This window comes from Mytilus galloprovincialis, chromosome 10, assembly GCF_965363235.1.
Source record: "Mytilus galloprovincialis chromosome 10, xbMytGall1.hap1.1, whole genome shotgun sequence".
Taxonomy (NCBI): domain Eukaryota; kingdom Metazoa; phylum Mollusca; class Bivalvia; order Mytilida; family Mytilidae; genus Mytilus; species Mytilus galloprovincialis.
This window is the reverse complement of record NC_134847.1, coordinates 37,060,718-37,077,312: the sequence shown is the minus strand read 5'-3', so window position 1 is coordinate 37,077,312 and position 16,595 is coordinate 37,060,718. Positions and strand designations below refer to the sequence as shown.

The 16,595-nt window shown below is 33.4% G+C and overlaps 1 protein-coding gene across 1 annotated transcript in view; it reads left to right on the top strand.

The window, feature by feature from the left end:
* Window positions 1–1,965: 1,965 nt before the first annotated feature.
* The window catches only part of LOC143047486 (sestrin-3-like), a 61,527-nt gene continuing 46,897 nt past the window's right edge, over window positions 1,966–16,595 (top strand). The window contains exons 1-2 of the mRNA XM_076220540.1: window positions 1,966–2,084; window positions 5,628–5,950. Coding sequence (XP_076076655.1) covers window positions 5,636–5,950 — 315 coding nt within the window. The 5' untranslated portion in view covers window positions 1,966–2,084; window positions 5,628–5,635. The remainder of the gene's footprint in view (window positions 2,085–5,627; window positions 5,951–16,595) is intronic.

Sequence of the window (16,595 nt, the reverse complement as noted above, 5' to 3'; positions counted from 1 at the left end):
GTTATAAAATGTATTACTTCCATAGAAATCTAAAAAATGGGTATAGTGTAAACTTAGGCTAGACTACTATCAAGAATTTCAAAAAAGTCCGGCCAGACAGTAAAAAACAGATAAATCAATTACCGGTAAAAATGGTTCGGTGCATAATATAAAGAACTGAATTGGAACCCTCTCTGTCCATTTAATCTGCCCCTGGTCTCAGACATAGGTCGACGTTTTCTTTATTCTACTTTGTCTAGATGTAAAGCTGGAGGGTAGAGATCTCAAACAACGTCACAAACTCCGCCGTATTTTGGGGCCTGTCCCAAGTCAGTGGCATCTTGCCTTTATTAATCTTGCATGGTTTTTTTTTAAATTTTAGTTCATTGTTTAGGCCGGTTTATGAAGACGTCTTTTTTCACTGAACTAGTACACATTTTTATTAATTAAGCAAGAGGTAAACTGAAGCCCGCCTCCAGGTGCGGGATTTTCTGACTGCTTTGAAGACCCATTTGTGGACTTCGGCTGTGTTCTGCTCATTGGTCGGGTTATTGTCTCTTTCACACATACACTAATTCCATTCTCAGTTTTATTCATACAAACTGTTTCCGTTATTTGTGACAATTTTGTCCGTGGACATATTATATTTAAAGATTCCAAAAGTTTGAGTCCAGACAATCATCTTATATAAACTGCCGCAAGTTGATATTCAGTCATCGTCAAACTCTAAAATTATTTTCTTGTTTTTGTTTTTATTGATCTAAAGTAATCATTAGAGATATACCGGGCGTGGTGTTTTCTAGTATATAAATAACAATATTGATATGATAACTGCTATACCTTCTCACATAAGAATTTATCAATATAAATTTATCAAAGTTATGTAAACATTACCACTTGATAATAAACACACGTGTTGAATTGCATATAACAGATTAGCTTAGTTACGTTTTTTTAAAGTTTTTTTTTATAGTTTATCAGTAGGAGCTGACCATGATATTTGTGACAAATTTCAAATATTTGTTCTATAGTTTTGGCGAATGCATGTAGGTTTTTGAGATATTGTCTTTCGCCGGTTCAGCAAAGTTTTCCCATCATCTCAGGCCCAAAGGCGGACTTAGAGAGGGCCACGTCGCCCCTTTCTGTCGAACAAATTTACTAGATTTTATAAGGAATCTCTAAAGCATGAATGAAGCGCCCCTCTAGTCCGCAGTGTGCCCCTGAGCATTTCTGGATTCCGCCACTGTCCCCACCCTACAAATGTATGTTTCTTATGTAATTGAATTATATCAAGGATTTGTATAGAAATTAGTTATGATTTAGAATGTTTATTCAAAAGAATGTTTATTCAAAATGAATGTCACATTTCGGTATTATTTGTATTTGCATGCATAACGAAAATTGTTCTATTCTGGTTTGAATTTTTTAGTCAAAAAGTAATTTTGAAAATTATCATGATTATTCAGATAAATTGCATGTGAAAATATAAGGGGGTCTCATTGGGGGGTTCCGATCCCAGATCCCGCTTACTGTTTTGTCAGATTCCCGTATCCCGCTTACACTATGTACGTAAGCAATTCTAATTTTTTTGTCATTTCCCGGGTCCCGCAAGACCTCATTTCCCGTTTTCACGACACAATAATTTGACTTTCACGTTTCACGCTTACGAAAAATCGGCAATCCCGCGTCACGCTTAGACCCCAATGAGACCCACATATAACAAACGCTTAAAAATTAACAAAAATATTTGGGACTATTATTCTGATTTTATAGTACTGGGTCCTCCAATTATTAAGTTAAATCGTCTGTCGGATTGTGTATTTGTATTATTTCACCCCCCCCCCCCCTAAATAGGAATATTAATTTTTTGCCGATAACCATTCTGATTCCGTCTTGCTGAATAAGCATAACACTTTCATTGGTTGCTTTATAGGTGAACCCCGCCCACTTTAAAGTCAAGGACGTAGATCTCGGATTCTTTCTAGATTTTTCCGTCGCATCATCATGAATTTCATCATGGACGTTTTGATAGCAACTTATCATTTATAGACAAAATTTCCGTGTAAATCATTAAAATTAGACATTTTTTTCAACAAATGACAAAGGTAAGTGTCACAAAACACAATTTAACACATATAACCCTCAGATATCGTCTCCAACGGGTGAAATGAACGGAAAACCCCCTTGCAGAAGATGTCATGACATCCGGCACAAGGACGTCGGATCAGCTGATTTATGAAGATTGTGAAAAAAGTATACGTATTGCACTTTTTTGCGGAAATTGCCTTAAGGAAAGATAGTACAAAGTATAACTGTAACTAATGTATCCAAAGTATCATTATTTTCACAGGTGCGTACAATACTTCTTTCTTCATTAATTCAAGTTACCCCCTGGCCCTATCATCAACCTCTCCACATATGAGGGGGCGAGGGGTATCGGAACCGTTCGCCCTAGGTCCGTTCGCTCAGAGTTCATTGTTTGTTGGTTGTATGAAAGTAAGTGACACATCTCCATAAATAATGCTGATTGGGATGTACAGGGATACCACTGCACCCTGGCAGATCTCAAAGAGTGCTCCGATTAATTAACAGAGGTACAACCGGTCGGACATCCATACATGTATACCAGTACATTGTACAAGCATCTCTTCTGTAAAGATGATTCAGTGTGTATACAAATCATAGGTGTGACAGTGAAGTACACAAAATTATAGTCCGAGATTACTCTGACGTCCAACGGCTGTTTTGCCAGACAAGCTGGGGCCGTGGGACGTCAGAGCTTGTCCCATATCAAAAAGTGGTTATTTGCCCACCCAAAATAGATGCGCGGCTTCGTCGCTTCTGGTGCCGATTGAGGGCCTTCGAATTACATAAATTGGGGATCAATCTGTTCATTTTTCATTTATCTCTTCATTTATGTAAGTTTCACCTACCTGCCAACCTTTATTTTTCCATATTTTAACAGTTTTCTCAGAGACCCAGAGAGCCCCAGCTTGTCTGGCAAAACAGCCGTTGGACGTCAGAGTAATCTCGGACTAACAAAATTAATACACTATAGTTATTTTCCTGCCATAACTGTTAAATATTCCATAAAATTTTGATGTCATTCAAGAAATTTTCTGACTCAACAAAAGTGAATGTTGTATGATGTCAATTATTTAAATGTCCCAAATATCAATCAAATTTTGTAAAAGAGCGATAAGGTCTTTTAAGATGGTGCATGATGATATTATATCTTTGTATACCACATACTAGGCACATACTTATTACTAGGCAGGATATTTATTACTATAATTTCCACGAAGATTCAGCATGTTCAGTTTTCTATTTGTTAAAACAGCTTTATATTTCAAAGATAGAATACTTTAATACTTCATACCTTGTACAGTGGAGGATCCAGAAATTTTCATAAGAAGGGGCGCACTGACTGCCTAAGAGGGGGTTGGGGGCCTGCTTCAGTTATGCTTCAGAGATTCCTTATATACATTTTGTAATGAACCAAATTTTTCCCACAAAAGGGGAGGGGCTCAGGCCCCTTTAAAAAATCCTCTAAATTTGCCTATATATGGAGATGACTTATGTTACAATGTTTCACATGCATGCATCTGTTGTCCTTGTCATCATTTTTGTTATTCAGAGCACATGACTGCTTGGAAAAAATGTAAAAGGTACTAGTTTTTATAATATCATTTGAATTTTTTGTCATTATGAGTAACCATAAAAAATGATTCTGCATACCTGCCAACTTTTCAAAATGCCCATTGGGGTTTTGCGTGCAAGATAGCTGTCATAGTCCTAAAAACCTTTAAGGGGGCATTTAAATACATTCTAATGTTATTTTTTGGCTTCTTCATACTTTTTTAAGCCTAATGTGTTTGTAAAATTAATTGATTTGTTTAAAATTGTGGACAAAATTGCTCTTTCAAAATTTCAATTTGGGAGCCTCCATGGGGGAAATCCCCCACAAATAGTGACAGTTGGCAGGTATGATTCTGTAGAGTTTGTAGTTAATGGTCAGTTAGTTGTTGTGGTAAGGTCAGTTTCTCAATTACTTTGAGCAAAAAATGAGTTACAAATGAAAGGCAACGTTGTGAAGGGTGCATACATAAATTATAATTTGACCTCATTTTCATAGATCATTGATGATGTTAATAGATAATAAGAAGATGTGGTATGAGTACCAATGAGACAACTCTCCATCCAAATCACAATTTGTTAAAGAAAAACCATTATTTAAGGTCAAAGAATGGTTTTCATCACAGAGCCTTAAAGTTGGCTCACATTAAATAGCAAGTTAATTTGGTACCTGTAGTAAACAATTATTTTAAAGACTTTCAACTGAAATTAAACCTGATCAGTATTAAGATTGATAGGTCATTTGTTTTGTAAGCAGACAAGACATTTCAGCATGTTCAATTTTGTTATATATTGACTCATCAGTTGGTTATTTGTAAGTAACAAATCATCAGCTCCACTAAACTGGGAGATCTGTGAGGATGTCTTTTTAATGAAAGTTTGTAATGTAGATAAACAATCAGAAGGGGGTGAAATCAGAGTGAATTTTTTGTCAAAAAGGGATATTTTGACTTGCAGGAGACATATATCCAAAGGGGTATTTTAAAAATTTATAAAAAAAAGAGGTATTCTCCGTTCTAGAACTAATGCGTAGGCAGGTATGCAATATTGATAAAAAAAACATTTACACCGTGTACACACAAATATATGTATTATATAACATACAATATATTACACATAACAATTTTTACGTCACAATTAAAACTTACCAAATACAGCATCATAACAATGGTTCTATATTCGGATAGAATCGTGACGTAAAGTTTACAATGTTGTGAATTGTTCATTGTGATTTTAGCTCTGTTTCAAATTATTTACATAAACATGAGGTCAGAATTTTCAATAAAAATGCAATTCGATGGTATTTCATAACATACTACACAGTATTTGTGCACACAAGGTAATTTTGTTTATAAAACCACTTTTGGTGCTGGATGTCCACAATGAATGATGGTTATTTTTCGTAATTCACTCTGAAATTAATATCTCCGCTCTTTATCAATATCCAAGTTGATATGACATGGACAAAGATCTGAGTGTAACCTCTAATTATCATGTTTTCAATGGTTTTACAGTGAGTCACTTAATGCCAGTTAACTGAATTATCTTGTGTGTACATTGCATCGATATAAACGTATTTTTTATCATTCAAATTTATTGTTATAAACAGGCCAACAAATTTTGTATGAAACTGTTATTTCATTTTTCACAGAATGTAGTTTGTCTCAATTTTCAAATTACAAAATTAAAACCAAGATTTTTTTTCTCTTCTTTGATGTTTTGAAAAATTGCTGCTGATGTCTAATGAACAAGTGTATGATTATAGTATATTAGACTAAAGTATAGAACCAAGGCCTAGTAAGTAAGTAAGTAAAGTAAGTAAGTAAGTAAGTAATTTTTATTGGTTTGAAATCCAAAATTACAGGATTGATACCAAGACAATACACATTGGTTATACATTGTACACAAACATACAAACATATATATCATACCAAATTCATAAACATTGTATATATGCCTAGTTGATAGTTATGTATTGAGCATTTATTGGTATGTTTTGTTTCTATTTATAGATACATCCATGGCAAGTGGAGTTAGAGATGAGGATTCTCTTCGTCTCGTTCATTGTTTATCTACGCGAAATGAGTCTATACGAAAACAGGGTTTGAACATGATATCCAAACTAACAGACTCCTGGATTGAAGGTTATGGAAGCCCTGTAAATAGCATATATATGAGCAATGGACAGAAAAACGGTACATCTATGAGCAATGGAAAGAAAAATGGTTCTCATCCTCTTCTGAAGGAACATTTACCAGACTTTGTCAGATTGGCATATGAGTGTCCTTTTGAAGATGTACGGGAGTTTTTCTGTGAATTGATAGCAGATATTCAGGTTAGTACATTTACAGTGTAATTTGTATTGCAGAGTTGAATCATCAGGCACTGATATTGTTTCCTTAAATACTTACTTACTCTGAATTAAAAGGGTGAGTCCCTGGACTCATCCAAAAATTGAAATTGGGAACCCTGTCAGATTTCTGATGTGGCAAACTAATCTTTGTCATTTTGTGATGGCTTTTAGAACCTAACTTGCTTAAAACATTAAACGCCTTAAATTTATTGTACTTTTTATATTAAAGGGAATCTAAAAACTTAATGAAGGGATAATTGATTAAGTCCTTTCCAAATTTGTCTGCTGTCAGCAGACATTTAATTTATTAGAATTGAAAATTTTAAATGTTTTGTAGGCCATTTGTGTTTATTGACTACAAGTTTTATTCATGGTTAAGGGAAATTTCAGCATTAAGGCATACAAAAGCATTTCATAAACCATTTTGTTTGTGAATGATTAAGTTTGATTAGTCATTTACTCCCATAGTCACTAGTCAATATCAAACTGTAGTTCGGAGAGTTCACTGACATCTTGTTTTCTAACCTTGCTAATCTTGAACAACATGTACTTCCCCTTAAAAAATGAAGTGGTAAAAATATTCAAAAGTACATGAATTTACAGAGAACCAAGGCTACTGTATAAGTTTTATAGTTTATCTGACCGACTACATGTATTTACAGAGAACCAAGGCTACTGTATAAGTTTTATAGTTTATCTGACCGACTACATGTATTTACAGAGAACCAAGGCTACTGTATAAGTTTTATAGTTTATCTGACCGACTACATGTATCTTATATAGATAAGTTGCATTTCACTTTGTCCTTGATAAATCAGGTTCCACTCGACAGATAATCTTTTTACTAGAGTTATGGCAGCATAACATTTACATGTATTGAAGGTTAAATACTGGAGCAATGACTCTTTCAAACATTTTTTTGAATAAATTCAACAGTCTGACAATGACCTATAGTTAAGTTTTAGGAAATTTACTTTCAACAGCCATGCATCTAGATAAGGAAATAGTGAAATTAAATTACAATAAAAATCGTTAATTTTTTACACAGAGTTTAAGAAAACTGTTGAAAGTTTATCCTCTGAGTTAAGAATAAAATGAAAAAAATGCTCTGATGCCTGTCTGCCTTATTTTGAGACTGAATAAGACAAATTTATACTACTGACTTTTTGCTTTCCTCTTTAATATGATTGAATTTCCCCCCTGTGGTTTCATTGGCATGATGAAAACAAATTCAGTAAAACAAAGTAAAAGATCCATACAATCATAACTGAAGAAATTTGTTCAGCTGAATCTGGAACGTAGGGACAAAGGTAAGACTTGTATGGGGGTTTCGATCCGATTCCTTTCATTTAACTGACTCAATCAGTGATTCCATGATAGCCTAGTATTTGAAATTGGGGGTTTGGTTCCGCAGCTATATCAAATCCAAAACCTTAACATTTGTATTTACTGCTTCTAGGCAAAGCACACAAAATTTATAAGAACAGCAAAGTAAGCTCAAAGACAGAATACATGTAATGTTTCCTGGTTACAGGGTGACATGCGATCCAGGGGGCCCTGGGGTGCCTGAGCCGCCCCTTTTTGTGGGAAAAATTTGGTTGATTATATAGGGAATCACTGAAGTATGACTGGAGCAGGCCCCTCCTTAGGCCAGTGAGCGGACCCCCCTTATGAAAAGTTCTGAATCCCCACTGAACCTTATGAACTACAAATACATTTGTAAATTGTAGCACCTTAAAAGTCTTTCAATTACAAACCTGAGGGTTCATATTCATATCAACATGTTCATGATGTTATGTACATGTCCTGATGTGCAGGACTGAGGCAGGGGCGGATCCAGCCATTTAAAAAAAGGGGGGGTGGTCCCAACTACATGTCCCCATTTAAATGCATTGATCGTCCAAAAAAGAGGGGGGGGTTCAAACCCCCAGAACCCCCTGGATCTGCCACTGTGAGGAAATATTTGCCACTGGTTGCTAAAATTATTTTTCATGCCAATTTTTATCATCAAGTCCTTAGAGGTAATTTTGTAAGTTTGTTTGATCTCAAAAATAATATTGGCAGTATTGCAACACCTGCAAGTCATTGCCTTCACTTGAGATTGGCTGCTCTTCTGCCAGAGCAATTATAGTTTCATCACCTTTCGATTTATCAGATAAAAATTATCTCTTGAAAGAAATGCATGCTTTTGTATCATATGAATGATGTTTTTTATAACAGTCAAATAATGCATTGTATAGTTACATATACTTCAAGAACTGAAACAATTTCATATGAATATGATTTATGTTCTTTCATTGAAGCTAATTATCTATTTACTAGGACTGAGTAATTAAACTTAAATAGTTGAAGGCAAATTTTCCACTATAGTATCATTATTGTACTACTACTAATTTTGAAAAGTGAAAGTTCCTTCAAATGAAACATTTTTTCTCGTCCTGAACATGCATGAAATACTTGCCACTGGACGTTGATCAACCAAATATTTATAAATCAATCAAACCTGACATTGAATAAAGAATACTAATTTATGTCATTTTCAGTCTAAAATACCAGTTTCTGTGGTTAATAGTCTATAGCTAAAATCTTACTGTCAGAGCTTTAGTCAAACACCTTGTCTTTTTAGTTCTGTTTAATGTTTTTGAACAATTTCAGAAAGAAATTGTTGATGACATTGAATTACCAAAATAATAAAAAGTTTATCATCTTTGCACATAGTGAACAGTCAATGAATGTGAACGAAATCGACCAGCAATTTGCACGTACTAGGTACACTTTCACTCATGAAGCTAACAAACATGTAAACAATAGAGAAGGAAGATGCTAGATGGATAGACATGTTGTCTTTATTAATGAGCTGTTAATATTATTTACATAATACAGGATTTACATGTTATTCCTTCCTGACATGATTTATCATATTGTGTGTAAGCAAGGATAAAGCTATGACCTATGACAGCACGTCATAGTAGCTTCTGCTTTAGATGATAGTGACTTGATTTAGCTATTTAGTTGAAAAAATAACTAGCTATTATTGGCCAAGCAGTGACTAATGAAAGGATTCTATCCTTTCAAAGTTTGTTTACTGTGGATTCATTAATATTCACTGGAAACCAATATTTGTGAATTTCATGGTTACCATGGTTACCTGAGAACCATAAATTCTAATGAACAGCGAATTTCAAATTTTCTATAAGAATGTATGCAGACTTTTGCAAAACCACGAAATCAAATATCCATGAAAATGCAAATTTTCCTCAATCCAGGAAAATTGGTTCCCACGAAAATAAATGAATCTACAGCATTTAGTAGACTTTAGCTTAAAAAATTACATCCTATTATTGACAAAGTATGACTAATGAAAGCATTTTATACTATATATATAGCTTTTATTGTACATTTTGTACCCTCTGTTTTTTTGGAATTAAGAATTTTGAAATGGGGAATGTGTCAAAGAGATTCATCAACCAGACCAAAGAGCAGAAAACAGCCAAAGTCCACTAATGGGTCTTCAATACAGTGAGAAAATCAGCTGGCCCCTAAACTAAAGTATGAACCCGTACTAGTTCAGTGATAATGGAAGTCAAACTATTAACTCCGAAATATATAAAAGAAACTATATTAAAAATCATACAACCAGAGGCTCCTGACTTTTATGACTTTGGAAAAATGTGCAAAAATTACTTGATTTACCAATTTAGCTGAAAAAATTACATCCTACATGTATTGGCAAATCAATGACTAATAAAAGCATTTTATACTACCTTATATTAATTTTTCTGTTTATATAGTTGAATTAGCTGATTAACCTGAAATATGGAGCCTATTAAGTATTTTTGGCAACAGGTTCTCACGTACCATAAAGCAGTGACCTATGGCAGCATTTCAAAGTAGCTTTAGGTTCTGTAGTACCTAATCTTAGTTGACTTAGCCATTCTCATGGAAAATATGATTTGTTATTGGCAGCCAGTCTAATAATGAGTTGCATGTGGAATATACCGGTAGCGTGGTTAATATACATAGCTTAGCTTTCGTAAGCCTGGAGTCGGGTTAGAATTGTATGCCCCCCCTCCTTCAGATCTGCATATTCTCAAAGACACATGAATTGTTCTAATTTTTTATACTACTGCAAATTATTTTTGCATTGTATATTATGCTATCATGTCTGTGTAGTTCTCCGAAGACGCTTTTAGTTTCCAGACAATAGTTTTAGTGAATGGATCTCTATAAATATTTACCAGAAGGTTCAATACCACTAAAGGAAGGTTAAGATTGATTTTTGGGGTGATTGTCCCAATAGTTAAGTAATTAAGGGCCAAAAAGGGGGTCCAAAATGAGCATTTTTGCAGTTTTCAAACAATAACTAGTGTTTAAGTGTATGAATCTCTCTGAAATTATTCCACAAGTTTCCATACCACAAAGGGATGGTCAGAATTAATTGGGGGGGGGGGTTTATGGCTCAAAATATTTTGGAATTAGGGGCAAAAAAGGGGAAAACTAGGTTTTTCTGGTCAATGGACAATTAAGACAATATAAAAGCAGTATTACCTTGGGAGTTATTCAAATACATTTAACATAAATTGGGTATATTCAGATATTCCTCCGTTACAGTTCTTGTAATTATGTATGAAGAAATGACAGGTTTTGGACTAATTGCAAAAAAGGGTGGTGTAGTTTTCAATTTTTTTCCCCAAATTTTTGAAAAGTTTGAAGAAGAAATCGTTAATTGCACAATATTGCGCAATAGATTTGTAAGATCTTGATATTTTTTGGTGTCAGAAACTCATATAATGTCAAAACTTTACCACAATCCAAATTCAGAGCTATATTAAGCTTGAATGTTGTGTCCATACTTGACCCAATTGTTCAGGGTTTGATATCTGCGCCATTCTGCAGTCGTATAAAGCTGTGCCCTGCGGAGCACCTGGTTTGTACATGTATTAAATAATTAAAAATGTCTTTAACCTGAACGAAATGAATTATATATAAATATATAAATTTAAATAACACCATTGCTTTTTAATCAGATTATAATTGCGACTTTAAAATTAAAAAAAGGATCGTCTATTCGCATTGTTGGGACCTTAAAGACCGGGGATGACCTAGAAAATTTTACACCCCTACAGCAATTAAACCTATTTGGATATGGGCGGTCTTTAGATAGATAAGAAATGTAATAAACAGCTGATGGTGATAATGTAAACAATAACACATGTTGAATAGACAAGAAATAAATGTAAATAAAATATTTTACTGTACACATTATTTACATATCTAATTTCCAGATTAAATATATATATAAAAAATAAAAATTAAAAATTAAATAAAATTAATCAACTTTCTTTATTTTTTTGTCATAACTTCAAATTTTTTTGTCACACAATTTCATATTTTATGTAGTATTTTATAGTTTAGAAAACTGTCATGTCTATCAAAATTGTGGTCACAGATAAATGGAGTCTATTTGTCTTTTCCATATATTGTTCCTATAAGAGTAAGATGGAGGTTTATAATTTTTCTTTCCTTTCATGCTTCTTGGTGCATTTCTCCTTTCAGGATTCCAAATAGATGTAAAGCCTCTGTCCACATTTTCATTCCAGTGACAGACAGCTAAACAGGCTCGTGCATTATAATTTGCATCACTAAACACAATTCTCTTATCCTGAAACATGTTCATTGTATTGTTAAAACTTTCTACATATGATGTATCACGTGCAAGAACGAAATGATCTGGACTTTTGAAAATTACAGATTTATGGATTACACTTAGAAGTAGTTTTTCTGCTATAGGTTTATTGATGGTTGACCTTTTAGGTTCATAATTTACATCCCTTTTACATCTGGAGTCTGGGTGACATTTAGTATGGTTGTTTTTGTAATGTTCCACAACATTAATCAAAAGGTCCTTCAGCTCTTTAGGATTTTGTTCGCAATTACGAATTGCCCAATGAAAGTGGGTGGCTACTGATTCTACCTTGTCCTCAAGCTGTTCAGACCACGTTTTACCTTGTAAATATTTAGGTCCAGAGGAAACTTTTTTCATTGCACTTTTCACTGCTTTTATTCCATGCCATGAATCATTCTGGTTTACTACTCCAGATTCACGTACCAACTTATTTATACTCATGTTTCTGTCATGTGAATGAATACCCACTTTTACATCATTATCATCTAAGTACTGGTATATTCTTTGAGTTCCAAGTTTTTCGTGTCTCTGTGATACAAAGTCGTCTGCTTTAGTAATATGTTCACATTTCAGAACTTTGTGCATTTTCTCGCCTATAGCTACAACACTTGAATCCTTAGCATTTTTCCTCCAGCCATGTCGGGCATCAGTCATAATGTCAATACTTGTTAAGTCTTCATACATGCCAACTTCTTCCATCAATGCAGTCTCAATGCTGTCGTTGTATTCTTCGTCTACAAACCGTTTATATTTATCAAACATGTAACTTTGTTTAGACTTATTGATATGTCCAATATTGGCCCCCTGTGAAAATCGGTTGTAATGTACAGGTAACATTCCACTACATTCATATCCGTGGAAGATTCTTGAATTAACCATATATTCTCCATTTGGCAAATACGGAGATGATGACCAAAGTACAGAGTGATGCTTATCCTTGTCACATGTAAATCTAATCGCGGCTACATGTCCTTTTTGAGTTCGTTTTTTTAATTTAAAGTGACCTGTACAAAATGATGAATGATTTTCTGAAACACTGACCAATTTCTGCAATGAAGTTTCAGCTGTCACAAAAAGTTGCTGATCAACATCTTTTTTCTCCACCTGAATATATGTGTTTAAATTCATATTTTCCATTTTGGTCCCAGAGTTGTCTACACTGTGGGTAGAAATAAATTCATCCAGTACTTTCTCCAAAATGTAAGCATTATTTACAGGGTGGTTCATCTCTTTCACTATAATACTTCGTACATGTTGTAGTTTATCCAATACATCTTTTTTCTTACTATCATCACCAGGTACAGATATTTTAAAACAAGGAGGTCTTTTAGATTCTTTTTCCATCATTTAGGTATAAACAAATTGCACAAAATGGATCTAAGTCCAAGAGGGGAAGTTGATACCTGCATGATGCGTGAGTCTGTATCATCAGGAGTTCTGTCATCTCATATAAAAATGACCTTATTTACTTATTGAAATTTATTTTTTTAACTTTCCCTCTATCTTTCAATAAAAAGGATATAAACTATAATTGTAATATTAAGAATTTATGAATTATTTCAAGAAAAAGATAAAAGAACAGAATTAATTAATTAATGTATCCTGTACTGACCCCTAAGTAAAATGCTACATAAAACTAGCTACAGGAATCTCAGCATGACAGAACCTATTATTTGTGTTTTAAATTGGTTGATTAATTTCTTCATGTAAAAGTTACAGATAAAAGTCTGATTTTTATTATGTGTGGGGAATATCAGCTGTCCTACACACAAAATAAATAGAACAAATAGAAGGTCTTAGAAATTCCTCAATGCCATGTGATAGAACATGATACTGTCCATAAATCTTAGATAAAAATTTTGGAGGGAAAGTTGTTTTACACAAGTTTCTACACAGAAGTGTAGTCCTCTCTGCAAATATGTCAAATGAGGGCACAAAATTATCACTTTTTGTAAATGAAGAACAGAAAGAAACAATTCTTAGTTTGTTTGGATATTATAACTGGGATGTGAATGAATTAAATGATGAGCAAGCAACTTGTGTGAATCAATCAACCCAAACTGATGAAATACTTGAAAATGATGACAATGCGAATGAGGACACAGAAGTAAACAGATTTGTTATCCAGCAAAATGAAGATAGAGATGAATGTCCTTTCTGCTTGTGTAAACCATGTATCACTGATGAAAGCAACATACAAATGTGGTGGGAGACGGAGGGTCAGCAAAGACACAGGAGAAATAACAGTTTGAGAAAGGAAAAATATAAATATTTTTGGACAATGCTGTACCATAGAGATGTTTGGAGAGATGATAGATATCAGGAGAGAAAATTACAAGCCTTGGCGCGTGATCCAAAATTCAAAAATTTTATCTGGCATAAACGAGATATAATGCCAAATTGTGTATTGAAACTTGTGCGAAACTGGCACCCAAATCCTGATAACATCCCATACATGGGCCACCTATGGGAATAAAAATTGCCAAGTGAAAATTTTTAAAATTAATATTCTTTTAGTTACCTAGATTTGTTTTAAATCCAGACCTCATCAAACATTTTATTCTTAAAAATACTGAAAAAGTGAAAACATGTTTAATCTGTGAAATTGAAACTTATACTGATTTTATATAGTTCTTGTGGTGTAAAATACACATTCTGTGGATTTCTTGATACACTGTCTAGGATAATAATACTTCCCATGTTGATAGGTAAGTGGATTATCAGTACATTAATGCATGCAGTATATAATTTATCTAGACATGAATGTATTCACATGTTTCATTACTTCCTGTGTAAATATAAACAAACTGTTGCCATGGGTATCTCCTCCTCATCTGTCAATCACAAGATTTGAATTTGAAAAATATTGCACCTCAGAATTTCATTTTAAAATATTTTAATTATTAATAAGAATTTTTTTAATCTGTTTGGCTATAAATATTTATTTTTTATGTTCCCACCTCTGCACATTTTTTTTTGCAAAAAAAGTAATTAATTCATAAGAAATATTAAAAAATGTTCCTTAGACCTAAACCCTGCCTTAAATTTGAATATATCCATGTTTTCAAAAATTGTCTCCCTTTTATACCCTAGCCCCGGTCTTTAATCCCTAATTTTTTTGTACGCAGTGGATATGTAATTATAATCACGTTTGTACTTAATCACTCATAAGCACTTGATCTTTTTCACCTCACATGTATACTTTATGCAGTACAGTGAGGTTTATAAACAAATGTAACTTGTCACCTGTCCAGGCCAATCGTCATTTTTGGGTCGCAAGTTCAGTAATCCCTGGTTTACGAAATGCATTGATGTAATCTGAGCTAAAAACGATTAATTTTGTACATGAATATTGAGTACTGTAAGTTTCAAATTATATACCTTTGAGAGTGTATGTTTCATTTAGATACCCTGTGACCGGGTACTGATCCCAGTAGTAATTAACTTTGATGTAAAATACTTCGACTTTAAGGCCAATTAAAAATGTATTTATGGTTCCAGTTATCCTACCTACATTTTAGTCGAAATAATAGCCTCACCCCTGGGAACAGTATATCTGACAGTATATATATGTGCCTCCCTACTCCAAATATTTTTTTTGGTCATTTTTCATTAGGCACTATTGAAGTCAGAATGTTGCTTCCATAGACTTAATGTAAAAAAAACTCATAAAATAAAAAAAATCCCTAACTAACACTAACGTTTTTTTTGTATGTAACTGGAATCACACATACAATTTATTTGGCCTTAGAAGGTACATTGTCTCTAATAAAGATGTATGTGACAGCCAGCATATTTTGCTGAGCTGTCATTATTTGTCAAGGTCTGGACTCAGTGTAGTATGTACTTTTAACTACCTACCTTTTTACAATTTGTAATCCTAGCTACAAGTACATAACACACAAAGGGTTTGAAAAAAATCTATCAGACATGAAAAGCAAATATGTATATCTCTGAGGAGCGGAATGGGAAGTTAAAGTGATTTTCTGTACGGTGTATTCATATATTTTCAAGGGAACCAATTGTCGTGGATTGAGGACAAATAGAAATAAGAAGAGGTGGTATTTGTGCCAATTAGACTACTCACACAATCCAAATCACAATGTGTAAAAAAGTAAACCATTTTGGGTCAAAGTACAGCTTCAACATAGAGCTCACATCTCACACCTAACAGCAAGCTATAAAGGGTCTAAAATTGAATAGTGTTAAACAATTCAAAAATATTTTTGTAGATAATTGATTTCATGGATTTGTCAAAGTCTATAAAAGCCTATGGAAAATTTCTATTTTCTTTGAACATTTAAGTTCCTGCTTGACATCAACCCCTATATGAAATCCACGAAAATTGATATACCACAAGATAGACAAGATCATAGACATTAGACATCAGACATTAGACATTATTTTATTAAACCAATCATGGGCCCTTGTTGGGCAAGATACAAAAACATCATACAATGATTATATAAACATTAGTGAAATACACAATATTATAAGTAATACACAAATAATAAATTGATAATATGGGCAATGTAGGATATAATTAAGGTAAGAGGCATTGATATAAACACAGCTTCTGAACAGCTACACTGATATTTATTAATCCTTCCCTTGTTAGAACAATTCTGTATCTTTTGTGATACTTAAAGATGGCTTTTAATTAAGGGAAATCTTAAAAATTAATTATTTCAAGAGTCTTGTACATTTGTTGTATGTGAGCACTGATGATGCAAGTATGATCTTTATTAGTCCTTTTTGAATCAGGTTTTATCATTGAATTTATAAAGATTAGATCAGCTGTCATGGGGTATTTCAACCATTCATCTTTAAAGGACGACATCAAAAGTTCAATGTAGGATAAAAAACTTAATTCACATAGTTTTTTCACTGACACCCCCACCCCCTCTTTAACTTAATTTGGGGAAAATTGACTTACCAATA